This window comes from Bos indicus x Bos taurus, chromosome 23 (genome assembly GCF_003369695.1).
Source record: "Bos indicus x Bos taurus breed Angus x Brahman F1 hybrid chromosome 23, Bos_hybrid_MaternalHap_v2.0, whole genome shotgun sequence".
NCBI lineage: Eukaryota > Metazoa > Chordata > Mammalia > Artiodactyla > Bovidae > Bos > Bos indicus x Bos taurus.
Genome location: NC_040098.1, coordinates 25914854 through 25942519, shown reverse-complemented (window position 1 = coordinate 25942519; position 27666 = coordinate 25914854). Strand labels below are relative to the sequence as shown.

The following is a 27666-nucleotide window of genomic DNA, read 5'->3' as shown; positions in this document are numbered from 1 at the left end:
TCATGGAAGTCTTCAGGCAAGAATAATGGAGTAGGCAGTTATTCTCTTCCGCAGGGGATCTTCCTGACCCAGACCTGGATAGAACCCAGGTCTCCTACGTTGCAAGCTGATTCGTTACCATCTGAGCTACCAGGGAAGCCAGCCACCAGGGAAGCCAAAGAAGACTGAGCACCAAAGAATTGATGCTTTCAAATTGTGGTGCTGGAGGACTCTTGAGAGTCTCTTGGACTGCAAGGAGATCACACCAGTCAATCCTAATGGAAATCAACCCTCAATATTCATTGGAATGACTGTTGCTGAATCCAAAGCTTCAATACTTTGGCCACCTGATGGGAAAAGCCAACTCATTGGAAAAGACCCTGATGCTGGGAAAGACTGGAGGCAAAAGGAAAGGGGGCAGCAGAGAATGAGATAGTAGATAGCATAACCAACTTAATGGACAGGAATTTGAGCAAATTCTGGGACACAGTAAAGGACAGAGAAGACTGGCATGCTGCAGTCAGTCCATGGGGCCGAGGAGTTGGACATGACTTAGGGACTGAACAGCAACAACAAGCCAATTTTTATAACTTCAAGACAAAGAAAATTCCTGTAGGAAGGGTGGCATTAGGTGATTGGTTAGGTGCTATAGGATGGGTATTTTTACCTAAAATGCAGTCAGGGGGCTGGCCAGTTTAGTAGATCAGGGAGGCTCGTGGTAATGGTGGCTATGGGGCTCCATCAGTTCTGGAGATGACCTTGGTGCAGGGCTCCATATCTGTAGCCTTGGTACAAGGCTTTACCCCTGTGACCTTGGTATAGAGCTCCACAAGTTGCTTGCCTTGGGGCTGGTTCTGGGGATGGGAGGTGACACGAACCTGCTTCATCCCATGAGTGACACAGATCTGGGCTCCAGTTCACCTTTGCTCCCTTCCTGGCCAACTGTTCCCACTTGATGGCACTTAGCTCCTCACCTTAGTGCTACCCAGGGCCAGCTGGGTGCCCCTCTGGGCTTCTCCCAGAGCCCGGTAAGTCTCCAATAATCCTGAAAGCCACTGGCCTCCCCTGCTATCTGTGAGCTCCTGGTATGGGCATGGCCCTGCTGCACTCCCTGGGCTGCGCCATGAGCAGTCATGTGGTCATGTGAGATTTAACATCAGAGGAGACTGGGTAAAGGGTATTTGGAAACTCTGTACCACTTTTGCAATTTTTCTGTAATGTAAGTAATTTCCTCAAAGCTTAAAAGACACATATTAAATCATGTATTGATTAAATAAAAATGAAACCTGCAGTTTGCATCAAACTATTGCTAACAATTGTTGAAGCAAGGTGATGGGTGTGTCAGGGCTCCTTATAACTCTTTTCTACATTTATATATGTTAGAATTTAGGAAAAGATAAATTATGAGAATTCCCTGGTGCTCCAGTGGTTAGGATTCCATGCTCTCACTGCTAAGGGCCCAGGTTTAATCCCTGTTCAGAGAACTAAAATTCCATAAGCTGCGAGGCAAGGCCATAAAAAGAAAAAGACAGATTTTATGTATATTGATGAAGTCCCTTTCATGTGCCAGGCACTGTAGTCAACTGTGAGCCCTTGGCAGTCTTGTCCTCAAGGAGTTCACAGCATAAGGTTGAAACCTTCACAACATAAGGTTGAAATTGTGGTATGATAATAATTACTTTAAACGGGGTATAACCTATAAAAATATAGAACCACTATGCTATACACCTGAAACTAACATGACATTGTAAATCAACTATAGTGGGATGTTTAAAAAAACTTCAAAAATAAACAAACAAAATTAATATGTTAGAGGACACACGGGAATTGAGTGTTCCAAGCAGAAGAAACAGTGTGTGCAAAGGCCCTGGGGCTAGAGAGAAAAGCCAAGGTGCAGTCAAGAAGAGAATGGTCTGAAAATGACCCAGGTGATGTAGTGAGCCCTCCCACCCAGAGCGAGGGCAAACTGGGAAGGTTATTTGGGAGTGTATACAATTGGGGTTGCAATACCGTTCCTCATGTAGTTCTTTTTACCACTTTAGATTGCTATCTCCCTATTCTCTTGACCATATCCTCCTTTCTGCCATCACCCTCTTATGACACACTCTCCCTCTCCCTCCAAGATTCTTCCATCTGCCATAAACTTGGCATCTCATTTCATGAAAGCATGGTCCCCACCAGTCTGCTGGGCAGCCAAATAAATCTGGAATCTCTGTGTGTGCATTTATGGATCACCTTGAAATGGAACATTGTTAATTTATCATTTTCTTTGTGGCATGTACAGAATGTTCTACCAGCCTGGTCAACTGTGTGGGGCTATTTCCTATTGGACCCACCCCCACCCCTGAAGCGGGGGCTGGTTGTTAAATTATTAAAGCATCTAGCATACACCCAAGGACTGGCATTGAGGAACTGAGCAGAGAGGCAGCAGGACTTTTATTAGGTTGGTACTGACCTTATCATCTTCATATAGTTTCTCATGTCTGTTTCAGGAGGAAAATATTTTTCAATGTGTTATTTTATGTGGGTACCTGGCGTTATTGCCTTTTCTTGGGTGTGCTCAGGAGATGATTCAAGTGTTGTTTATTAGTTCCTCAAGGATGTGTCTTTAGAGGAAAATAATAATCAAGAATTTAGAAAGTGAGGGCAGAGAATTTGATGATTTGGGGAAAATAAGAGTGTTACTAAGAGCAATTTGAAAATGCAACCATGTCAGTGCTGGGAGGGATCTGTGAGCTTATGTTAGACTTGCCTTCTCTAGACTAGATGGTGTATCAGTGTGATTCATATGGAAATCACACAATTATGCTGGACTGGAATTTGGCAGAGTCACACATTTGGGAATCCCACTTGAGAGATGAGGGAAAAATATATGTGAGTGGTTGCATGTCACTTGAACTGGCAGCTCCTGTTGGGAAGTCAGTCATCAATGGCGGTGGGTCAGAATCAGAATTTGCACCTCCAAAGCTGATTTCACCACTGTGAGCTTGTTGTTTATATGAGTTACTTTGTGACTGAGCACAGAGTAGCTTGCTGCTTTCCCTTCTTCTCCTCCACCTCCACCTCCTTCTTCATGTTCAGTATTTTAGGGACCAAAGCCTGGGCACAGTTTCTTACGAAGAAAAGATTCAAAATTGCAAGTGAATCTAAACGCATAGGGCATATAGGCAAGTGCATGTGGATTTATTTCTTAGGCAATTCGAAAAAATAATGCCCTTTTCTTGAACTGCCCTGTTTCCAGCCCAACAGATAATTTGCAAATTCTATTTGCCAAGTTAAATATTCTCCTGGGCTACCCTGCCAAAGCACTTGTCCAATTTTTTTGCACAGTCATTATGTTTTCAGTTTGTGGGAGAGTTCTACTGTTTTGATAGTTGTGTTTAAACAGCACAATGTTGGCTTTTATAAGCAGGATTGATTACTTTATGATCACGATCCCAGTTTATTATTTAATTGTTCTAAACTACTGAATTGCGAAATTGCAAGTCCTCTAAGGGAAATGCTGAAGAACACATGTGTGGCTCTTGGGCTGTCTAATCATGCCACGTTACACAGAAGGCGTGTTGAATTTTGAGCAATGTCTTGTGTTAAAAACTATGATGACGTCACTACTTCCTGAGAGCTCACAGGTTAGTGGGGGCACAGAAACTGTAATCTCTGCAGGCTGTGAAAATTCAATAACAAAATAGATACAATAGGCAGAGACTAGTCTGTCTGGCAGGAGGACTAAGATCTAATCCAGACTTCATCACTAACTAGATAGCTGGCCAACACATGTTCTCTCGGGGGTACAGTGTATTAATTACACACTTGGAGGAGTGGCTAGCTGACTTCTAGCTCTATAACTCGAGAAGTCTTGAGGGAAGAGCTAGGTACATCAGTGGAGCACAGAGCTGGTTTCTAAAAGATGCATGAAGCAACTAGGTGAAAATGAAATCGTTCAGTCGTATCTGACTCTTTGTGACCCCTGGACTGTAGCCTGCCAGGCTCTTCTGCCCATGGACTTTTCCAGGCAAGAGTACTGGAGTGGGTTGCCATTTCCTTCTCCAGGGGATTTTTCTGACCCAGGGATCGAACCCGGGTCTCCCACATTGTAGGCAGACACTTTACCATCTGAGCCACCAGGGAAGCCCCCCAGGAGGTAGGATGCAGCATAATGGGAGTCAGCAGAAATGTCAACTTAAAAAGAATAAAACAAAGGTCTCATGCACAGAAGCCTCAGAATCTCAAAGACCCTGCAAAATCAGTGAGGTTGGAGCTTCCAGGGCAAAAGAGAATTCACAGGAAAAAATTCAAATAAGCCCATGGGAGAAGATTTGGAAATAGAAACAAAAAACAAGCACTTGTAATGTCTATGAACAGATTTTAGACAAAAATGAGGAGCACCCCTAATGTAGGGTGGGGAGGGATGGAAAGGTCACAGCCTGGATGACGCTGCTGTGAAGGTGGAGCCGACCTGGGCAGGGCACAGCAGCCTGTGCTTTCTCAGCCTTCAGTCGCTCCCATTGCTCTGACTTACTTGACTTCTAGAATCATTATCCTTGGCTCAGAACCAATTAAAATGAAGCCACCGTTGGGCTCTTTGTGCATGGTAGGTTGTCGACAAACCTGTTCTTTTGACTAAATTTAAACCCTTTAAAAGCAGATTCCCCATCAGGCTCCTATCTTGTTTCCCACCAGCCATTATCTCTTGATACCTGAAACTGCAGAAGGGGTCTTAGGGGAGGAAGCTTGAAGGAAATTTGTTAAAAAGAAGAAATACATCACGTGTCAGCCGAAAACAAGGTGTCCGTGAAGAAAATAGATATACAAATAAATAAAGGTCTTCTGGAATGTTTAAACTATTTTGACAGAAAACTCAAGTTTTGTAACCAAGCAAGTGAGCTCCTTGTCCCAAGAGAAAGACCAAATACTGGGGCAATGGTCTTTTGCAAAAAAAAAAAAAAAAGGCTTTATAGCCCGACAGCTAAGCAAGGACACAGGAAGCAATGCTAAGATCTGTCTTCCTGACCCCTTTTGAGTGGCATATTTATCTTAGGAGTAAGAAGCAAGTGGGCAGGGGGAGAGCTCAGAAATGGTTAGTGTACAGTAAATGTAAGTTTCAATGTAAGTTTTAAGAGTTCTCTGTGCAGGCATGGTATATTTTCAGCATGTGACTTCTAAAGTTGACTGTCAGTCATCCTAGTCCGTCAGTGTGAGTGGGCAGTGCTCAGTCGGAGAGGCTGTCATCAAGTTGTCTCCATATCTGTAGTTACTCTGCTAAGTAAGTTGGTATTCTTGGCATATCATTTTGTTTCTACCTTATGGCCTTATAAGTTACAGGGTACCAGTTTCACATGCCTTTTTTGAAACATAACTATTGTGCAGGGACTTCTGTGCTAAAGATTCAACAACCACAAAATCTTACAAGAATTTTTTTTTTAATTGTTTTTTTTTTTTTTTTGGCCAGAGGTCTGTTGACTAAAAATGGGACTGAAATTGTCCCTCCCTAAGTCTAAGCAATTGAATCCTTGCTTTTTAATGACTCTTGTGCTTCTGTACTGTCTTCACTGATAAAACTTGCCCAAGGCCACTGCTGAACTCACCCAGCCACCTTGGGGACAGGAGCACTATGCTACTGGCAGCTCCTGGGGACGATGCTAAGTAACTACACTCCGACGACGGGACAACAAAGAAGGATCCAGCCCCAAATGTCACTAGTGCAGACACCTCAGGCTAGAGCAACATCTACCAGACTTCTTTGGCTGGTCCCAGTCACAAGTGTCTCTTACATTTTACAACAACCCAGACCACACAGTCACATACTGACACATTACTGAGTCCCGGTTCCTACAGCTTGCCACACAGCCATCCATTAAATAGAGAAATGAGGTATTGAGGCAAGGCCTGGGATTTTATTGGGAGAGCCAGCAGACTGAAAAGATGGTGGACTAGAATCCCAAAGAACCATCTAACCTGTGTTAGAATTCAAGCTTATACTAAAAGGAGAGGGTGGTGTGGCTGGTGGATGCAAATTTCTTGTTGCCAGCCAGACTCATAATAATACAGGATGTGCATTTTTTGTTCTTCCAACCATCCACATAGGTCTGATCATGTTTCTATAAACCTCCAACAAGGCAAATGTTATTCTTTGTTTTGCAACTGTTTTATCCTTATATGGAGGAAAAGACTTTTATCTTTATATGAAGGAAAAGACTTTGAAAATTGGCTATCCTATGTATTTCAGGCTATAGGTAGCATTCTTTTACAAAAGGTGCAGAGCCAGCATGACTAAGCAAAGGCTACAGAGCACAAAGGTTAGAGCTAAAGGAACAGATCCAGTGCGCAAGCAGGTTTGGCTTCGCTGTTACAGACAATCACACAACAAATATATCTGTTACCAAAACTCAGCCTCTGTTCACTGGTGCCAATGCAGAGACAGAGTTTTGGAGGAAGTAGGAAAGAGTAGCTTTTATTGCTAATGCCCTCAAGACTGTGACCCACCCTGGATAGGGTAGTGAGGAGATTTATAGTGTTCAGGGAGCAGGATATGATCCGCTCATGGATAATTCTCAGATTGATTGGCATCAAGGTGAAGTTTCAAGCATCATCAACCTTCTGGTTTCAACCAGTCTAGGGTCTATGTTCCTGTGGTCAGCAATTTTCATCTGGAGGGGATCTCTTCTTATAAAACCAATTTAGGAATACGTGTCAGGTCTTTCTCTATATCATTCAGGGAGCCCTGAGTTGGGTGATTCTGTTATGTAGCAGATTTATAGTCTACATTGTTACCAGTTCCCCAGCCCAACAGCTATTCTTTGTTCTCACATCTTCACATTTCCCAGGGGTTAACTCTTGAGTCAGCACTTTATTTCAAGGACAAGGACAAGGGGAGTTGTACATGGTTATGTAATTCAAATGAAAGTTTTAGCAAAAAGTGCTTACTGTAACTGTATATGACACACCCTCATATTTACTATTATATTGCAGTTAAAAAACACTAGTCAGAACCTGCTGTGTTAATTTCACAACCCGCAATGGGCCACAATCCATCACTGGCACACACTGGTATAACAAAATCCCAAGACATTGACATCAAATAAAAGTGCCTTCATACAACCACTATAGAGAACAGAATGGAGTTTCCTTAAAAAACTAAAATTAAAACTACCATGTGACTCAGCAATACCATTGGTAGGTGTATGCCCTGAGAAAACCATAATTTCAAAAGGCTCATGCACCCCCATGTTCACTGCGGCACTATTTACAATAGACAGGACTTGGAAGCAACCTAAACTCTTGATGAAAGTGAAAGAGAAGAGTGAAAAAGTTGGCTTAAAGCTCAACATTCAGAAAACTAAGATCATGGTCCCATCACTTCATGGCAAATAGATGGGGAAACAGTGGAAATAGTGGCTGACTGTATTTTTCTGGGCTCCAAAATCACTGCAGATGGTGATTGCAGCCATGAAATTAAAAGATGTTTACTCCTTGGAAGGAAAGTTATGACCAACCTAGACAGCATATTAAAAAGCAGAGACATTACTTTGCCAACAAAGGTCCATCTAGTCAAGGCTATGGTTTTTCCAGTGGTCATGTATGGATGTGAGAGTTGGACTACAAAGAAAGCTGAGTGCCGAAGAATTGATGCTTTTGAACTGTGGTGTTGGAGAAGACTCTGGAGAGTCCCTTGGACTGCAAGGAGATCCAATCAGTCCATCCTAAAAGAGATCAGTCCTGGGTGTTCATTGGAAGGCCTGATGTTGAAGCTGAAATTCCAATACTTTGGCCACCTGATGTGTAGAGCTGACTCTCTTGAAAAGATTCTGATGCTGGGAAAGATTGAAGGCAGGAGGAGAAGGGGACAATAGAGGATGAGATGGTTGGATGTCATCACCAACTCTATGGACATGGGTTTGGGTGGACTCCAGGAATTGGTGATGGACAGGGAGGCCTGGTGTGCTGCAGTTCACGGGGTCGCAAAGAGTCGGACACGACTGAGCTCCTGAACTGAACTGAACTGAAACATTCATTGATGGATAAATGGATAAAGAAGATGTGGTACATATATATACAATGGGCAATTACTCAGCCATAAAAAGGAATGGAATTGGGTCATTTGTATTCTTTCATACAGAGTGAAGTAAGCTAGAAGGAGAAAAACAAATATATGTTAATGAATATATATGGACTCTAGAAAAATGGTACCAATGAACCTATTTGCAGGGCAGGAATAGAGACACAGATGTAAGACAGACTTGTGGACACAGGAGGGGAAGGGGATGGTGGGCCAAGTTTAGCGAGAAATACTAGCACACGTACACTACCATGTGTAAAACAGGCAGCTAGGGGGATGCTGTTGTGGCACAGGGAAGTCCGCCTGGTGTCTGTGACGACCTAGGGGGTGGGATGGGGGTGGGGTGGGAGGGAAGCTCAAGAGAGAGAGGATAGACGTGTATGTGTATAGCTGACTCAAGATGTTGTACAGCAGAAACCAACACAGCATTGTAAAGCGAATATGTCCCAGCTTTCAAAACCAGTTTAAAAAGCAAGGTACAATCGAATGGGCTCACCACTTACTTTAGACGAGTCAGAATTTACCTCAAGTAATTTCTGTGAAGAAGAAATGAGGATCAAAGTGAGAAAATGGCCACTATGTGGTAGACACTAAACCTATGTTAGTTCTTTTCCGTGTGCTATAAAGGTAGGGCACTAGCATCTCTTTCTCTAGATCGTAAAATAAAATTCATCCAGCGGTGAAAAATATATAGAATTCCAATAAGAAAAAAAGGAATGAGTTTTGTCTTCTGTGGAGAGAATTTAGAAGGTCTAGAGACAGTCAGGGCAGGATTCAGACACAGTTAATGCTTTTGAACAAGACCACCTGCCAGTCAAGGCCCGACTCGGCTCCCTGCCCCTTTCTGTCAGTGAAGTTTCCTGGTTTCAAGTCCCCTCACCAGCCCCAGGTGACAGCTGAGCAAGATTAAGCCCCTGCTCTATTTAAGTCCTCTGAGAGAGGACAGATGCAATCTGAGACTTGGTTTGGTGCAACTGCACAATGACACCTGTTGATAGGTGGGAATTTAGACCAAGGAAGAACCACATGGGACTGTTGCAATGCCGCCATGAAAAAGGCAGACTCTACCCCTTCTGTTCAAATGGACTGGACGTTGTAAAGCACAGTTTGCCTCTGTGGTCTGATTCATCCAGGTTCATGGGAAGTGAGGAACTGCTATCATGGCAGGGAAGCCCAAGCTTCACTATTTCGATGCCCGAGGCAGGATGGAGGCCATCCGGTGGCTCCTGGCTGCAGCTGGAGCGGAGGTAGGTCCTCTTAACTTGGATCGCTATTGACTATCAAAGCACTTTCTCACATGAGCCAGACCTCCTCATTAAAGGAGCTGAGTATGATTTTGCGTTGCATAAAAATAGCTGCACATTAAGAAAGAAATGGACTGATCTGACCAAATGAAAATGTAAATAATCCTGCCTGCGGAAGAGCATAGAAACATTTTTTTTTTTATTTGAAAGGAAACAAAAAACTCATAAACTAGTCCAATTGTGTGAAACTTACTTGGATTTCATTTTTAACAAACTGTAAATATTATTTATGACACGTTCAAGTAGAAACTTGATTGCTGATTGAATATGTTATAATTGTTAATATTTTAGGTGTAATTTTTAGGTTTATTATGTTTATGTTCAAAATAGTTCTTTTGGTTTAGAAATATGCACGAAGTATACCAGGTGACATGATATGATACCTAGAATCTGCTCCATTTTTACATAAAGGGGAATGTGGATGGGCATATAGATGACACAGGACTGGCTTGAGTTGATAATTATTGATGCTGTTGAAGGGTATGAGAAACACTGTACATTTTTAAAAATTTTATACATGCTAGAAATTCCCACAATAAAAGAAAAACTGTATGTAATATTAGAAAAATAAATGAAATTAAGGTTAAGATGAGCCAACTGTAACAAACCACTTGATAAGATTTAATATATTCACTCAGCAATAATTTTGGGTGGGAGCACTTTAGGGCTTCTCTGGTAGCTCAGCTGGTAAAGAATCCACCTGCAATGCAGGAAACCCTGGGTTAATCCATTCCTGGTTTGGGAAGATCTGCTGGAGAAGGGATAGGCTACCCACTCCAGTATTCTTGGGCTTCCCTGGTGGCTCCGCTGGTAAAGAATCTGCCTGCAGTGTGGGAGACCTGGGTTCAATCCCTGGGTTGGGAGGATACCCCGGAGAAGGGAACAGCTACCCACTCCAGTATTCTGGCCTGGAGAATTCCGTGGACTAATGTATAGTCCATGGGGTCACAAAGAGTCAGGCATGACTGAGCCACTTGCACTTTCGCTTTTGTGCCAGGCTTTGTGCAAAGTTCTGGGGATACAGAAATGAATGAGACAGACACAGTCCTCGCCCTCAGGCAGCTTGCACTCTAGTGAGGATGCAAACAAGTAAGCGGGTGATTAACAGAGGGATGGGAGCATCCACGAGCACCCCCAGGCATTTTATAGTGTTAGAACATCACATTCCCAGGAGCAAATGTAGGACTCTGTTAATGGTGCTATTGCTCCTGCTGCTGCTGCTGCTGCTGCTAAGTTGCTTCAGTCGTGTCCGACTCTGTGTGACCCCATAGACGGCAGCCCAGCAGGCTCCCCCGTCCCTGGGATTCTCCAGGCAAGAACACTGGAGTGGGTTGCCATTTCCTTCTCTAATGCATGAAAGTGAAAATTGAAAGTGAAGTCGCTGAGTCTTGTCCGACTGTCCATGGGATTTTCCAGGCAAGAGTACTGGAGTGGGGTGCCATTGCCTTCTCTGGTTAATGGTGCTAGTACTAAACAAACCACCTGCCAAGGCAGCGGGAGAAGTGGGCAACAGATGATGAGATGGCTGGAGGGCATCATCAACTCAATGGACATGAGTTTGAGCAAACTCCAGGATACAGTGAAGGACAGAGAAGCCTGGTGTGCTGCAGCCTATGGGGTCTCAAAGAGTTGAACAAGTGTTTTTCTCAGTGATAACTCTAGAGGCCATGCATGGATGCTAAGTCGTTTCAGTCATATATGACTCTTTGAAACCCTATGGACTATGCCCACTAGGCTCCTCTGTCCAAGGGATTCTCCAGGCAAGAATACTGAAATGGGTTGCCAGGCCCTCCCCTAGGGGATTGAACCAGCATCTCTTCTGTCTCTTGCATTGGCAGGCGGTTCTTTACCACTAGCGCCACCTGGTATTCATTGGAAAGGACCCTGATGCTACAGTCCACAGTGTCACAGAGTCAGACATAAGGATTTCATATTTAGTGAAACGAATTTTTTTTCTAAAATTACCCTCATTTTTACCAAACACAGCCAAGACGAATTTGTTTTTAAAATAAATTTGGTGACTTTATAGAACTGCAACTAAAGATCCCACATGCTGCAAATAAGATCTGGCACAGCCAAACAAACAAATGAATAAAATAAATATTAAAAATAAAGGTAGCCAGGGCTTCCCTGGTGGAATAAGAATCTGCCTGCTAATGCAGAGGACACGGGTTCAATCCCTGGTCCGGGAAGATCTCGTAGGCCACGGAGCAACTAAGCCTGTGCACCACAACTACTGAGCCTCTGTGCCTCAACTACTAAAACCCTAGAGCCTGTGCTCCACAACGTGAGAAGACCCTGCAATGAAAAGCCTGCATAACCCCACAAAAAGGAGCCCCCACTTGCTGCAACTAGAGAAAGCCCGTGTGCAACAACGAAGATCCAGCACAACCAAAAGTTAAATAAATAAATTTAAAAATTAAAGATAACCATTGAAAATAATAATAATAGATTTTTAAAAATTAAATGTTTGGTCCCTTGACTATGTAAGGTATTTAATGCTGACTCTGGGTGTAACTCCTCAGAAAGAGTCTCAGACTAAATTCCCAAAAGGCTCTCAAGGCCAAGAAAGCCATGCCAAAGGCTTGCTATCAGATTTGCCCAGCTGGATTTCTCTCTTCTAGAGGTTTTCAAAATAGTTTGAGATTCCCGTATATATCAGGAGACAGTCTTTTTTTCATTTACCTGACATACATAAATCCAGACAGAGATCCCATAGTTTTCTGCTTGAGATTTAAAATGTCTCTTTGCCTCCTTTTTTCCCCCCTTGGCTTGAAGTTCTACTTAACCCAAGGCCAAAGTTTCAGGCAAAGTGGGCTGTGTTTGTATCTCAAGGACATGGTAAGAGTTGATATAGCTTTTTCCTAGGCATATTTTTATTCTCTCAGGGTCAGAATTAAAAAAAAAAAAAAGTACTTCAGCAAGTTAGCTTTTTCTAATTGCACATGCTAAAAGAGCTAGTTTTGCAATTAAAAAAAAAAAGTTGTTTTAATTAATTTTGTGGTCATATTATCAAGAAAAATCATCTTTCCTTTTTTTTTTTTGTAGTCATAGTTTCATAGCTAAAATATAGACCAAATAGTGTCAAATTGGTCTTAATAATAGGGGCAGACTGGCTGAAAGATGTTTTTCCAGAAAGATTTGTTCTTCTGAGGATGTAGGCGTCTTAGTTTGATCAGAAAGACCTGGAGAAGTAAGGGAACGTGTAGGAGTGGGAGAAGGTTGGTTCCCCCCTGAGAGTTGGGAGAAGTTAGAAGGAGATCGTTTAGAATGTTAGGAGAGTTTTTTCTCATTATGGTAGCCACATAGAGCAGAATTACGATAAAAGGCCTTAAAAACTTGAACATAAGGAAACAGTCCGTTATCTCATCCTGTGGCAATAAAAATTGAATTGTAAGAGATTCATTTTCAGGCCATTTTCCTCATCCCTCAGTTTGCATAAAGGCCAGGCACTGTTTCAGTAAAAGCTTGCTAGTTCTTAAGGATGTACTCCAGAGGTGTTCTGGCTTAAAAAGGGATCCTCCTATATTGAATAACTTGCAACCCAGAACAGAGACCGCTTCTAGCTATGTAATGCACCATCCTCTATACATTTAGGAGACACCTGAAGGGGATTCAGAGCATCCCCTGAATTTACTTTGACCTTATTCCTTGACAGGGTTTGGGGCATCCTCTAGCCCCCACTTAATTTTAACCAGCAGTCTCCAATTGTCCTTAGTACCTTGAGTAAGATGTCCTCCTTTCGTACCTGGAGAGGACATGTGGACCAGCACATAGTGATTGCAGGTTTTCCCTTAAGCTTTATAGATGACAGATACTGACCTAGATGTAGGCTGATTGGAACTGGCCTGCTCAATAAGTAGTCTGTCCCAGCCTATGGGCTGCCAAGGCCTGGAGTGAAGGGGAACTCCTGGAGGAACTGGAGTTGGGGCTAAAGTACCACAGCAGTCAAGTATGGGCTTGGCAGCAGCAGCAAGACTTCAGTTAGTCTTTCCCCAAGAGGATTTTAAAGAATTAGGTAAAAAAAAAATCTTACTGTGCAAGTAAGGCAGGAAAGAAAATCTCAGCCCCGTGGAAGACAGAGTGAAAGTCAGGAGTCTCCAGCCAATAGTTTTAGCGAGATCTGCAGTTCACCTTGAACTCCCGGGTTTCTCACCAAATGATCTCGGAGAGACTGCAGTACTGAAGAGAGATCTTAGTTCCCTGCCCAGGAACTGAACCAGGAATACTAATCACTAGACCTCCAGGGGCTAGAGGCTAAAAGCAAAGTAGCCCCGGCTCTTTCCCCCGTTTGAAAGCAAGAATGTTTCAAGGAGGCGAGAACCGTAAAAACAGGTGCAAGGTTTATGGGAGCACAGCATATGGGAAAGCACACGGAGAAGCAGGTTATTTGAGACAGAAGCAAGGCAGAAAAACACACCTACAAAGAAAATGTATAGGTGTCCTCTCTAATCAGGAGAAGGAGTAAAGGAGTGAATTAAATCACTTATATAAGACAGTCCTTCCAGATCTTTGTTTACCTTTGGCCAATTAGCTTGTTTCTTTTTTCATATCTGTCTGGTCCTAGGACCCTCCCCGGGATGCATGCTCCTTTTGGCTAAGATGAATCCCACTGCAGATGTCTGTGGGTACATGTCCATACTCATTATGGGGAGGCACCCCCTCCATTTTTTACCCCAAGGAGACGTCTTGTAGATGTGCAGACAGGGAAGTCTTCCTTGACCTCAGGAGTGGCCACTTTATCTCTTTATTCCAGCAGAGCTCAGCTTCAAGGACAAGGGCTCTGTCCTTGATGTTTGAGTGAAAACAAGGCATCAGCTTTATTCCACTTAACAAACACCAGCAGCCCAGCCCAAAGGCCCATCAATCGCCTACCTCAGAATCATGGAGAAACTCTGGAGATTTGATCCCTTAGGGGAGAGCTAGCAGTAAAGGAGGGTCTCAGGTGAGGTGGGGTCCTGCAAAGGAACCTCTAGTGTGCTCCCTTAGCCTCCTAACATATTTACCTGAGCCTCAGATTCAGTTCAGTTCAGTCGCTCAGTAGTGTCCGACTCTTTGCGACCCCATGGACTGCAGCATGCCAGGCTTCCTTGTCCATCACCAACTCCTGGAGCTTACTCAAATTCATGTCCATTGAGTTGGTGATGCCATCCAACCATCTCATCTTCTTTCAGCCCCTTCTCCTCCTGCCTTCAATCTTTCCCAGCATGAGGGTCTTTTCCAATGAGTCAGTTCTTTGCATCAGGTGGCCAAGTATTGGCCTCAGATTACAAAGGAGCCTCAGATTACACTTTCTTGATTGCCAGACATTAGCACGGTCCGTTCTCAAGTGTGTGAAGAAACAAGTACACAGAAAAACAAACTGAACCATTCTAGCTTGTTTATTCTCTATAAATCAACAACCAATAATTTTTGCTATGGTCCAGCCTTGGGGCTCAAGGATGTGTTCAGAGTTCCTGGGAAGGATGAGTTCAGCACAGGAGGGTGAAGAGCTGAAAGCATCCAGGTCTCCTCTTGTCCAACCCAGCCCGAAGGAGGAGGGTGTGGGGCAAGGCTGACCAGAGGCCACTGGTCAGGACTTCTGGGTTCTCAGGGCCCAGAGGCTGATCCTCACAACCCCATTCATCTCCCTCAGCCTCATAAGCAACAGCCCACCATCAAGTCCCATCCTTCCTCTGACACCTTCCCACAGTGACCACCCACCACCCCTCATGTTGTCTTGAACTGGGCACTTTGCGAATTGTTGCCCGCACACCTCACTATCTGTGTGGTCTAACCCTAAGGAATCATGTAGATCCACAATAAACTGTTTCACTGAGTCAGTTGAAAGTAAAAGTGAAAGTGTTAGTCACTCAGTTGTGTCCGACTCTTTTCGACCCCATGGACTGTAGCCCACCAGGCTCCTCTGTCCGTGGAATTCTCCAGGCAAGAATACTGGAGTGGGTTACCGTTTCCTTCTCCAGGGAGTCTTTCTGATGCAAGGATCAAACCCAGGCCTCCTGTATTGCAGGCCTGTTTACTGTCTGAGCTACCAAGGAAGCCCCAGTTAGAAACCTCCCAATTCTCAAACTTTTCATCATCAAGACACTTTTTTAAAATAAAAAGTTGAATGGAGGGAGGTAATATACAGCAGAGGTCCCTGGTGGCAGCATCTTGGGAGTCAGTGACCTCATGGAAACCCCATGCTGGGGGACACCCCAAATTCCTGTCCTGATTTCACAGGGAGAGAAAGACTTTCCAGAGACTAGTTAAAACTCCATAACTAGAAGAATTTCCCAGTCCTTTCCCTCCAGTGACATTCCCCTCCCCCCAAATCATTACATAATCACTGACAGAGGTGGGGACAAGGTAGAGGTGAATTAGCCTGCAAAATAAGCAGTTACTTGCTGCAACCCACGCTTTTATCTTGGTGGCTCTAATCTAAATCTCCAAATGGCCTTGATCACTGTCCTCTGTGCACCCTGCCGAACTTGGAAATCCTACAGTCTCCATAGTGGGCAGCAGGTAGAGGCCATGCAAGTTCAGCAATGCTATGGAATGAAATAAAAACTCAGTGACTGTTTCTGTTTTCCAGTTTGAAGAGAAACTTATAGAAAGTTCAGAAGATTTGGATAAGTTAAGATATGGTAAGAAACTGAATTCTTCTAATGGGAGGATCTAGTAGCAGCCATAAGTTGAGGTTTGAATACCAAAAAGGCCTTGTGTGTGCAAGGTAGGGATGGGGTCAGAGGAGAGGAAGAAATGTGAATAAAGGTAAGGATGGGGCTCCTTGAGAAGGTCTTGCAGCTCACTTGGGACTAGGAAGGGCTGGAACTCTAGTATTTGCTCAAGGAACCAGCCCGAGTGCCCTGTGAATGCCCTTGCTGGTCTCTCTCTCTCTGCTTTTCTGCACCATGAGTGACCATATCAGTTCAGGATGCCACACAGCCCTCCCACCCAAGGTCAGGGAAACACATGCATCAGAGAGAAGAGGGGAAAACGAGGCCCAGAAATTGCCATGAACCCTTTTTTCTGGCAAGTTTGACAAGTCTAGCAATATTGCAGACTCAGTGAGCAGGAAAAGGGACCTGCACATAGAAATCTCTCAAAATCTGCCTTATATGACGTGAGACTTATTTAGAACGTCTCATTCAAATTAGCAACCAGGTGGCGGCCCTATTGCAGCCTCTTCCAACTTCTTTCTAAAATATCCCTAAAGACAAATAGACTCAGAATTAGAAGGAATCACCCATGTAATTCAAAAAAGATAAATGAAATAATGGGTTAAGAAAATAAAAGTTTGAGCAGGAAAAGGACTATGGGAAGCCAAAAACAAAATGCCATGCTGCTTAATTATACCAGGTCATTTTAGTATTTCATTTCATATCTTCAGTTACATCAACATTTTTTTTTTCGTCCTAAAAGGGTGTAATTCATCCAATAGTTCTCTCTTCTTTTCTCCTTTCAAAAGATGGGAGTTTAGTGTTCCAGCAAGTGCCAATGGTTGAAATTGATGGGATGAAGCTGGTGCAGACCAGAGCCATTCTCAACTACATTGCCACCAAATATGATCTCTATGGGAAAGACATGAAGGAGAGAGCCCTGTACGGTATTTTTTCCATTCTTTCATGAGTGATAAGTAGGAACACTCCTAGGTGTTTCCTTGAGCAATTAGGTGTGTTCATGGGGATCATGACCAACACCAGCTATAGACCATAATGGTGTAATTGAGCTCTAGTACAGCAGGGACCTATGAAGATGAGAGAAGGGTGAACTTGGAGTGGAATCAAGAGCTTATGTAAGAAGTCGTGGTCCGTGGGTATAGCACAGTGACGGAAGATTCCAAACACGAGTAAACCATTAAGCTGGGAAGAAGGTGGAGCCTTGACTCCAGGAGCTCAGACTAGACACCCACCAACAGCTAGAGACAAGGGACAAAATGTCCGAGTGTCTAGAGGATAAAGTCTGAGAAGAAGAAGATCTAAAGGAATTGAGTCTTAAGTTCCAGGAAGTTTAGAATGATAACCAGGAGCTTAATTTATCAGTCCTCTTTATGGACCGGTCACTTGACAGGCGATAACAAAGTACGTAACTTTGGGGATAACAGTGGATAACAAAGGGGATAACTCAAGACACCAGAGTCATCTGGAACATTTTAATATACGTCTGAAGCAGCCAGATTTATTCAATACAAGCAAAACTGGGGGAAATCCTCTCTGTTGCAATGGGACAACTTGACTGATACTAAAATCATGTAAGGAACTGTTGGCAGTTACTCAAAAAGTTAAAGAGTTACCATATGACTCAGCAATTCCACTTCTGGGTATACACCCAGGAGAGTGAAAGACACATTCACATTTCATAATTCAAGTTCAGCATGATGCCTGTCAGTGGGTAGCAACATGTGCTGTGGTCAAGAGCACAGCCTCTGGGGCGGAATGGCCAGCACTCCCATTGCAGGTTCATCACTAAACAGCTGGTGACTTCAGACACTTTCATGAACATCCTGCTCTTTACTATTTTATCTGAAACCTAGTCTTCAGCTCCACGGGATTATCTGTGAGGATGTGTGGCTGAACCGTACTGATTGCATTTTGCCCCCCTCCCCCATCTTCAGGTCACCATTCCTACACCCTCATCTTTCTGCATGCTGCGCTTTAGCCTCCCGACAAAGAATGTGCCCCAGCTGGATAAGTTCCCCATCAATTTTTACCCTTGCCTTCATCTAATAAGAAAACTGGAAGAATGCATTTTGTTGACACAGAAGGTTAATGGTCATGAGACCCCCCAGGGGAGGAAAAACCACAGGTTCCTTCAGTGTAGACTTGCTTCTCACTTGGTAGTCAGATTCTAATTTTAGTTTTGACCCTTTTAAATTCCCCTAGATCCCTTTTGGGAGGACAAAGTGCAGCTGTAATTGTCTGTGGACCATTGTTTGCACTGTCTTTCCTGCCTGTTTATAAGTTACCCATAATAAACTTCATCAGTTCAGTTCAGTTCAGTCGCTCAGTTGTGTCCGACTCTTTGCGACCCCATGAATCACAGCACTGCCAGGCCTCCCTGTCCATCACCAACTCCCGGAGTTCACTCAAACTCATGTCCATCAAGTCAGTGATGCCATCCAGCCAGCTCATCCTGTCGTCCCCTTCTCCTCCTGCCCCCAATCCCTCCCAGCATCAGAGTCTTTTCCAATGAGTCAACTCTTTGCATGAGGTGGCCAAAGTACTGGAGTTTCAGCTTTAGCATCATTGCTTCCAAAGAAATCCCAGGGCTGATCTCCTTCAGAATGGACTGGTTGGATCTCCTTGCAGTCCATGGGACTCTCAAGAGTCTTCTCCAACACCACAGTTCAAAAGCATCAATTCATAGTGAAAAAAAAAAAAAGGAAACAAAACACATCCACACTCGAACTTGTACACGAAAGCGCACAGCGTTCATAATATTCAAAAAGTGGAAACAAACAAAATATCCAAGAACTGATGAACGGATGAACAAAGAATGATACATCCCTATAATGGAATATTTTTAGTCACGAACAGGAGTAAAGTGGAGTAGGCCACGGTAACCCACTCCAGTATTCTTGCCTGGAGAATCCCAGGGACAGAGGAGCCTGGTGGGCTCCAGTCCATAGGGTTGCAAAGAGTCGGAGACGACTGAAGTGACATAGCACGTACGCAGGAGTAAAGTACTGATGTATGTGACAACATGGATGAACTTTGAAAAATACTAGATGAAAGACACCAGACACAAAAGGCTACATATTGTGTGATTCCAAATATATGAAATGTCCTGACGTTCAAATCCATAGAAACAGAAATAGTAGTTGAGTGGTTGCCTGGGGCTATAAAGCTGAGGAAATGGGGAGTGACTGTCAAGGGTACTGGATTTCCTTTTGGATACAACGATTTAAAAAGTTCTGGAATTAGAACATGGTGATGATTTCAGAATGTACCAGAACTACAGAATAGTACCATTTAAAGGATGAAAGTAATGCTATGTGAATGTATTTCAATAAGGCTTGTATTACCAAAAAAAAAAAAAAACAACTTTTGTAGGAAATTCTTTTGGAACAAAAACAAAAAAGAAATCACTTGAAATTTTCATTGTTGAAACTGTATGAAGAACTGTACTATTTCAGGGGATATTTTGGGTGGCGCATTGAGAAATGCAAATGAGGCCAGAGTCGGGCAATCATATATGGAGGAGGTTGTGGAATCATTTCTATCAGAAATAACTGGAGGAACTACTGATACTGGGCATCTAAATGGACCTAGTGGTGTAACAGGATGAGAAAGGGAGAGCTAGAGGGACATGACTGGGACCACTGTGCCAGGACTCTCTCTAGACGTGACTGAGGTGCTGCTAATGCATCACACTAACTGTGCATAGACTACGTCACAGCAGAGATGGCAAACCCAGGTATGGTCTCAGAGGTTACCTGCAGGGATTTACCCATTTCTCTCATGCCTCTACGAATGGGTCCCCAGTGTGCTTTGTCCCTATATTTGATCATGCGTATAACCAAAATATTCGCTATGTCTACCTTGATGGCTTGTTCTAGAATGAAATGTTAAAATTAATAAAAATCGTAACTCCATGACTGGCTTAGAAAAATGTACCCAGTGGAGAATTACTTTATCATCTTTTGATGCCCCATTCTTATCTATTCTTAAACTAGAAAATCTAAGGCAGGAGACATTTGGCAATTTGGTCATTTTGTCTTTCAGGATTGATATGTACACAGAGGGTGTGGCAGACTTGGGGGAAATGATCATGCTCTTGCCACTGTGTCCCCCTGATCAAAAAAATACCAAGTTGACCCTGATCCAAGAGAGGGCAACAAACCGTTATCTCCCTGCATTTGAAAACGTAAGTGGACTGTTTAGTGGTCTTGACGCTGAGATGGGAAGACAAAGGAATGTAGTGCCTGGTGGTGCTGGGGAATCGACCTTCACTTCTGTGAACCTTCCTGAGTACTAATGCAGCATCCTGACTCTCAGGGCATTTTCTAAAAATTGACTCTGAGGGAGAATTGCACCAGTTTTACACATATTATCATTTTTCAGCATAATTTCTATTGACTCAGACCCAATTTGAAATTCTCTGTTCAATGGAATTTCATGGTTTTACTTAGAGCTTGGGCTGTGGAAGTTCTGAAAGCCACACAGGAGCCTGGGGTAGATGGATCCTGCAGAACATAGCACAGGGGCTTTGATCCAAGAAGAGCGTGATGTCAGCCATACATCAGAAAATATTCTGGTACCACGTGTAGGGAGACATGAGAGCAGCTGCCTGTCGGGAGAATGTGGAAGTGTTTCTGGGATGGATGAGATATTTCTCAACAGAGATGGGGGAAGAATTGGGGAGGAAGAGAGAGAGGAAAAGATGTTCAGGAGAAAATAATCACAAATTTTGGGGACATGGCTCTCAGACTTTTGAAGAAGGTCATACAAAGCCAAGGAAATAATGTTCCGTCATTATGCCTAGTATGTATCTTAGTTAATGCTTCTTCTTGATGGTAAGAGGAGAGCGTTTCAAGATCAAAATTACCCGAAATCATGCTAAACAAAAATGATTAACCTAGAAAAAAATGATTTTAAGAGATTCAGGAGGGTTACATACATATATAAAGATTAACACAGAGCATAGGAGCATTCTTTCATTTATTTAGCAAATGTTAATTCATTGCTTGCTTATCTGACCATATTCAAGGAGCAAAGAATTTAATAGTAATCAGAGAGCACACCCTCCCAGCCCTTGAGGTGCTAAGAGTTTATGCAACGTTCACAAGATCATAAACTCTTTGATGATTAGCAGTTTGAGTTCATCTGTACTTTGATTTATGGGTTGAGAAGATTCTCCTAGAAAAGGAAATGGCAATCCACTGCAGTATTCTTGCCTGGAAAATACCATATACAGAGGAGCCTGGCAGGCTACAGCTCCATGAGTCCAAGAGTTGGACAAAACTGAGCATGAGCAATGATGGACAGAGGGTACTTTGAAAACAAAGGGCCAGTGATAGCATAAGTAAAAATTATATTTTATAAAATATGTTTTGATATTATATTCTTTTCCAAATGATTATCCATTTGTCCATGCTTTTATATTTTTTGTTTTGTTTTCAAAAAGTTTCTCAATCATATCCAACTTTTTGTGCCCTCATGGACTGTGGACCACTAGGCTCCCCTGTCCATGGGATTTCCCAGGCAAGAATACTGGGATGGGTTGCTATTTCCTTCTCCAGGGGATCTTCCCGACCCAGGGGTCAAATCCCGGTCTCCTTCATTGCAGGCAGATTCTTTACCACTGAGCCACCTGGGAAACTCTTCATGCTTCTGTATGTATATATAATCTGAAAGTGTATTTGCCAAAATGTTATTATGTTAGTTAGTGGTGCTGTATGCATTTTTCTCTTTATACATTATGATTTTCATATTGCTGGAATATTTTAATAAATATAATATATTTCCCTAACATATTATTATGAAACATTTCATACATGCAGAAAAGTTTAAAATGTATAAAATGAATTCATATGAACCTACCATGTGGATGCCAGAATTAAGCTTTTGTTTCCATGATCATATGTGATTATCTCTACATTCCTCTTCTCTCAATCAAACACCTAATTTTAGCTATATAACAGAGTGAGTTAAGTCATCAGTGAAGTTCACCTCCAGACGTTTGTAGCGTGTAAATTGTAACATGGTGCAAGTTAGGAGTAAGGGAGAAGGGACTTCAAGTTGACCCAGGTTTATTTCAGGCCCCAGAGAGAGACCAGGAAATCAGGAAGCTTCAAGAAAGAAGAGAAATGTAGACCGAAATAGTTTGCTCAGGGTTGAAGAAGGTTGTTAAGAAGTTGGAGTCACTGCCCAAGGGAGAAAGACGAGAGGGACAGAGAGAGAGAAAGAGAGGAGAAAGAGGCGAGAGAGAGATGGATGAAGGGTCATGTTGTGAAGTTCAGGGCTGCACACTTCAGGATGTAGGGTCAACAGCAACACTGTGCAGACGGTGCTAAGCCCTTGGCCCAGTGGAAGAAGTAAGGCAGCCACAGTGAGGAGGGAACAGGAAAAGGAAATCATAGTCTGGCTTCCACTGGGGATGAGGAGGGAACAGCAGACTCAACTGGCCCATCTCACTGAGTTGGGAGGAGCAGAAGGTCTGGGGTCCCCACCCGCCCAGTGAGGGGCAGAGGGAGAAGTGGGGCTGGGTGGTGGGCAGGGGAGGAGCATGGCCCAGGCTGTCTGAACCTGCATTCCTGATCTGACCCCTCCATTGGCCAGGTGCTGAAGAGCCACAGACAAGACTATCTTGTGGGCAACAAGCTGAGCAAGGCTGACATCCACCTGGTTGAATTGCTCTATTATGTGGAAGAGCTAGACCCCAGTCTTTTGGCCAATTTCCCTCTGCTGAAGGTGCGCTCTCCCACGGCCCTGGACTGGGAGGGAGGGAGGTTGGGGTGGCGGTGGAGGGGTAGGGGTGGGGGTGTGCCCACGCCTCCCACCTCAGAATCTGTTCTCTGAACAGTGGGACTGCAATGCTAGGGTCCCCACCGTATCACTTCTTCCCCTCAGTTCCTGTTCCTTCTCTCACACGTTGATTTCTCTGTCTCCGTCTCTCTCTCTGAGGGCAGATTGGCTCTGACTCACCTCACAGATTACCTTTCATGCTTTCTGCCTTCACTTCCAGCCCCATCTCCTAGCTCTTCTTGTCTTGATATCTGGAGCCTTAATCTGTGCTGATATCTGACACTTTTCCTCACACTGCACTCGAGGGTGAACCTTCAGGACTGATGTGTAGGAAGATTGGGATGCTGAATGGAGTCTTATACTAAGACATCTCTGGGGAAAACGCCACTGGGCTGTCATCTTCCTGGCTCACTGGGTGTCCATGTCCAGCCTCCTCCTGGTGCTGATGGAGGGGCCTCAGCTGGCCCTTGTCTAGGAGGGTCTCAGAGTCCCTGCTGACTAGTGTCAGTGACGGGGCTGGTCTTTAGCGGCACTCTAAGCTGTGCTCTTGTGCATTGCAGGGCCTGAAAACCAGAGTCAGCAATCTCCCGGCCGTGAAGAAGTTTCTGCAGCCTGGCAGCCAGAGGAAGCTTCCGGGGGGTGAGAAAAGTCTTGAACGAGCCAGAAAGATTTTCAAGTTTTAATAAAGCCAGCAGGGCCACCCAGAACACTGAGGACCAAACTTATGAAACTTCTGGCAATGAAGTTTTTATCTAAGTGTAGACCCTGGGTGTTGTGAGACTAATAAACTATTCCAAAGTTTTAGTGGCCATTAAATAATAAAGCTCCAATGAGCAGATTTAGTTACTCTTTTTCTTTAGAATTGAATATAAAATCAGATTTTCCATCTCTTTCTAGCACATCTTTTTTTGGAATTAAAAATTAAATACAAAAGGGAAATATAGATTATGTCATCCCCTTGATTTTTTTGGTAGGAATTATCATATAACATCTGTCACATAGCTTATCAAAGAATCAAGTGTAGAAATTAATAATCTGACATTCTTCGGTTTCCACAGGAAACAGCTATTTTTCTGGTGTCAGTGAAAACAATCAATAAGCAATAATAAGAACAGGCAAGAGTTTTACTTGAGCAAACTGAGGACTAGCCAGAAAGATACCTTCCCAGATTATTCTGAGCAGCTTGCTCTGGACATATATGGTTTCCAGCACAGTTTTGTATATCTTTGTTAGAACAAAGGCCATTAAATGAGTCAGGGATACATTTTTTCAAGATTGGGGAAAAAAACACCACACAGATCAGCACATGTACAGTCAGCATGGCCTTGGCACCTGGCACAGACTCTTATCATGGAAGAAGGACCAGCATTGGAGTCCCCCAGGAAGGAAGGCATTTAATCTCCCCACTCTGCACCCCCCGACCCCCGGCCCCCACTTCTGCTTGCACGATACAGGATCTTAGTTCCCTGACCAGGAATCAAACCTGTGCCCCCTGCAATGCAAGCATGGAGTCCTAACAACTGGATTACCAACTAAGTCCCTTAATCTTTATTTTTAACATGGACTATATTTCCTTCTGGTCAAAGTGCTCTTGTCTCTAATAACTAAAGCAGATATAGAATGTATGTTTGATTGGCCACAAACAGGTATTTCAGTTGGCATAAAATTCAAGTTGGCTCATGTATAAGTCAGAATGACTTCCCTATATCTCAATATGTGAACATTTCTTTTATCACTGGCCATGGCAAAAAGACATTTTTAAAAAATTTCTTTGAGAGACATTTTGCTTCTGATAATAAAAATAACTTTTCTTATGCATTTTGAACAGCTATTTTTTTCTACTGTGGGCTCTCCAGTGTTCAGGGAGGTGGGGAAATAATGAGAACCCAGTGGACCCAAACTGTGCTCAGGGGAGCCTGCCTGGTCATCACAGCTCAGCTGCATGAGGCACTATGGGGCCCTGCACAGGGGCCTCACCCCCATTTGACGGGATCCCCCAGATCAGATCTCTATGACACAGGTGATGTGTGAATTTGATACGAATGAATATACATGACGTCATTTCCCCTGGCCTCTCAAGGAGCCAGGGAGCCTGGACTGGGAGTGATTGTGGCTTTGGTCACATGTGGGGCCTGCAGTGATCACTCCCCAGAATACTTGGCCTTCGAAGTATCGGATTCTCTTCTTCCTGGAGTGAGCTGCCTGCCTCACCCTCACCCCTGAACCTCCAGTGAAGGGGCGGGGCCAGAGGTGACAGACACATGGGGGTCCCTGACCGCCCTTCCCCTCGCCCTGGTCTGTTCTCCACTGATCAAAGATTATCAAAATATTTTTCTAAAATGCAAACCTGAGAATCACCACCCTGTTTTACCTCCCTCAGTGACTCCCACGGCCCGCGGGGTGCCCTCCTGCCTTCCCTCCTCACCCCTTGAGTGCCAGTCCCATCACACAAGACGTGTGGGGGTGGCCTGCGCCCTGCCTGGGCACCTTTGTTCCCTCCCAGGCCAGCTCCACCCCGGGGGCCACACTCAGCTCTGTGCTCCCTGGGGAGAGCTGGACGCACCTCTTTGCTTCCCCCAGAGCCCAGTAAACCCCCTGATGGCCACTGGCATCCCCCAGCATCTGTGAGTTCCTGATGGGGGCCCAGCCCTGTGTATCCCCAGGGCTCCACCATGAATGGTTGTACCTCCACACACACCTCCATGGCCCGGGGGTCTGGGCTGTGGGAATTCCTCACAGTCCCCACCCACTCTCATCTGCCTGACAGCTCTATTCATTCATCCAAGTCTTCAAGACCAAGATGTTCATATCACTCCAATGCTATGGACAGACCTTGCTTTGATCCTAATGCAAGTAAGCCAACTGCACATAAGTCTTTATGAGACATTGGGAAAATTAGAATGCTGAACATTTAATCGAATGAACTTCAAGTATAAAAGATATAAATTATAACATTTTAGTGTGACAGAATAGTGTGATTATGTTTAGAAAAAGAGTCCTTACCTCTTAGAGGTAAATTTAATAATTGTGGGATGGATGCAGTCATGCGCTGTGTAGGATTTGCTGCACAGTAATCCTGTGCTCTGGGGAAGTAAACAGGTCTGTGTGTTGGTTTTCTACGGTTGCTGTGTCAACTTACTACAACTGGGGGGCTTAAAACAACACGATGAATTCTCTCACACTTTTGGAGGCCTGAAGTCCAAAGTTAAGGTGCTGCACTGCCTCTGGACACTCTTGGGAGAAGTCTTCCCTGCCTCTTCCGGCTTCTGGTGGCTTTTTCAGATCAGGTCAGTTCAGTTCAGTCACTCAGTCATGTCCGACTCTTTGCGACCCCATGAATCGCAGCACGCCAGGCCTCCCTGTCCATCACCAACTCCTGGAGTTCACTCAGACTCACGTCCATCGAGTCAGTGATGCCATCCAGCCAGCTCATCCTCTGTCGTCCCCTTCTCCTCTTGCCCCCAATCCCTCCCAGCATCAGAGTCTTTTCCAATGAGTCAACTCTTTGCATGAGGTGGCCAAAGTACTGGAGTTTCAGCTTTAGCATCATTCCTTCCGAAGAAATCCCAGGGCTGATCTCCTTCAGAATGGATGCTTGGATCTCCTTGCAGTCCAAGGGACAATCAAGAGTCTTCTCCAACACCACAGTTCAAAAGCATCAAATCTTCGGCGCTCAGCCTTCTTCACAGTCCAACTCTCACATCCATACATGACCACAGGAAAAACCACAGCCTTGACTAGATGGACCTTTGTTGGCAAAGTAACGTCTCTGCTTTTGAATATGCTATCTAGGTTGGTCATAACTTTCCTTCCAAGGAGTAAGCGTCTTTTAATTTCATGGCTGCAGTCACCATCTGCAGTGATTTTGGAGCTCAGAAAAATAAAGTCTGACACTGTTTCCACTGTTTCCCCATCTATTTCCCATGAAGTGGTGGGACCGGATGCCATGTTCTTCATTTTCTGAATGTTGAGCTTTAAGCCAACTTTTTCACTCTCCACTTTCACTTTCATCAAGACGCTTTTGAGTTCCTCTTCACTTTCTGCCATAAGGGTGGTGTCATCTACATATCTGAGGTTATTGATATTTCTCCCGGCAATCTTGATTCCAGCTTATGTTTCTTCCAGTCCAGCGTTTCTCATGATGTACTCTGCATAAAAGTTAAATAAACAGGGTGACAATATACAGCCTTGATGTACTCCTTTTCCTATTTGGAACCAGTCTGTTGTTCCATGTCCAGTTCTAACTGTTGCTTCCTGATCATCCTTCCTTTCCATGACTCATGGCCACATCACTTCAATTTCTGCCTCCATCTTCACATCACCCATATGTGTGTGTCTGTGTATTTTCTCTTCTGCTATAAGCACACTTGTTGTTGGGTTTGGGCCTATCTACATAATCCAGGATAGTCTCACTTCAGGTTCCTTAACATCTGCAAAGAGTCTTTCTCCAAATTCCATCCCATCCAGAGGTTCCAGGTTTTCAGACGTGGACTTTTTTTTCTTTTGGAGACCACCATCATGGCTCATGTAAAGAATTCACCTGTAATTTTCTGCAGGAGATCCAGTTTCAATCCCTGGGTCAGGAAGATCCCCTGGAGGATGGAATGGCAACCCATTCCAATATTTTTGCCTTGAAAACCCCAGGGACAGAAGAGCCTGGAAGGTACAGTCCATAGGGTAGCAAAGAGTCAGACACAACTAAGCATGAACCCATGCTATACAATGTTTAGGATGTATTTATATGAAAAAATTATTTATTATATGTCTGAAGTTCATATCTAATTGGGTGTCCTATATTTATCTACAACTCAGGGTAAAGAGTATGGCAGAGGTCCATGTGAACCTTCATGACCGCAGCTCCCTGGGGTCCCCACAGTAG

The 27666-nt window shown here is 44.0% G+C and overlaps 1 protein-coding gene and 1 long non-coding RNA gene across 4 annotated transcripts in view; one reads left to right on the top strand and one right to left on the bottom strand.

The window, feature by feature from the left end:
* Positions 1–13981, bottom strand: part of LOC113881746 — a 30108-nt gene extending 16127 nt beyond the window's left edge. The window contains exon 1 of the long non-coding RNA XR_003508139.1: positions 13860–13981. This is a non-coding gene — a long non-coding RNA (uncharacterized LOC113881746). The remainder of the gene's footprint in view (positions 1–13859) is intronic.
* On the top strand, positions 2318–24605 carry LOC113881744 (glutathione S-transferase A1-like). 3 transcript variants are annotated; one of them, XM_027524817.1, is made up of 7 exons: positions 2318–2422; positions 9169–9282; positions 15914–15965; positions 16790–16922; positions 20046–20187; positions 22602–22733; positions 23348–24605. In XM_027524817.1, the coding sequence occupies exons 2-7, from the start codon at positions 9196–9198 to the stop codon at positions 23468–23470; spliced, it is 669 nt and encodes a 222-aa protein (XP_027380618.1). In that variant the 5' UTR covers positions 2318–2422; positions 9169–9195; the 3' UTR covers positions 23471–24605. The 3 variants fall into 3 exon arrangements, with proteins under 3 accessions (XP_027380618.1, XP_027380620.1, XP_027380619.1); XM_027524819.1 differs by lacking the exons at positions 9169–9282; positions 15914–15965; positions 16790–16922 and having other exon boundaries at positions 2404–2422; XM_027524818.1 differs by lacking the exons at positions 2318–2422; positions 15914–15965; positions 16790–16922 and having other exon boundaries at positions 9200–9282.
* The last annotated feature ends 3061 nt before the right edge of the window (positions 24606–27666 follow it).

Excerpts from the sequence above, each read along its gene's own strand:
- LOC113881744 (XM_027524817.1), top strand. The coding sequence starts at position 9,196 with ATGGCAGGGAAGCCCAAGCTTCACTATTTCGATGCCCGAGGCAGGATG. Across the intron at positions 16,923-20,045 it reads GACATGAAGGAGAGAGCCCT|GATTGATATGTACACAGAGG; the intron begins GTACGGTATTTT and ends TTTGTCTTTCAG. Across the intron at positions 20,188-22,601 it reads ATCTCCCTGCATTTGAAAAC|GTGCTGAAGAGCCACAGACA; the intron begins GTAAGTGGACTG and ends TCCATTGGCCAG.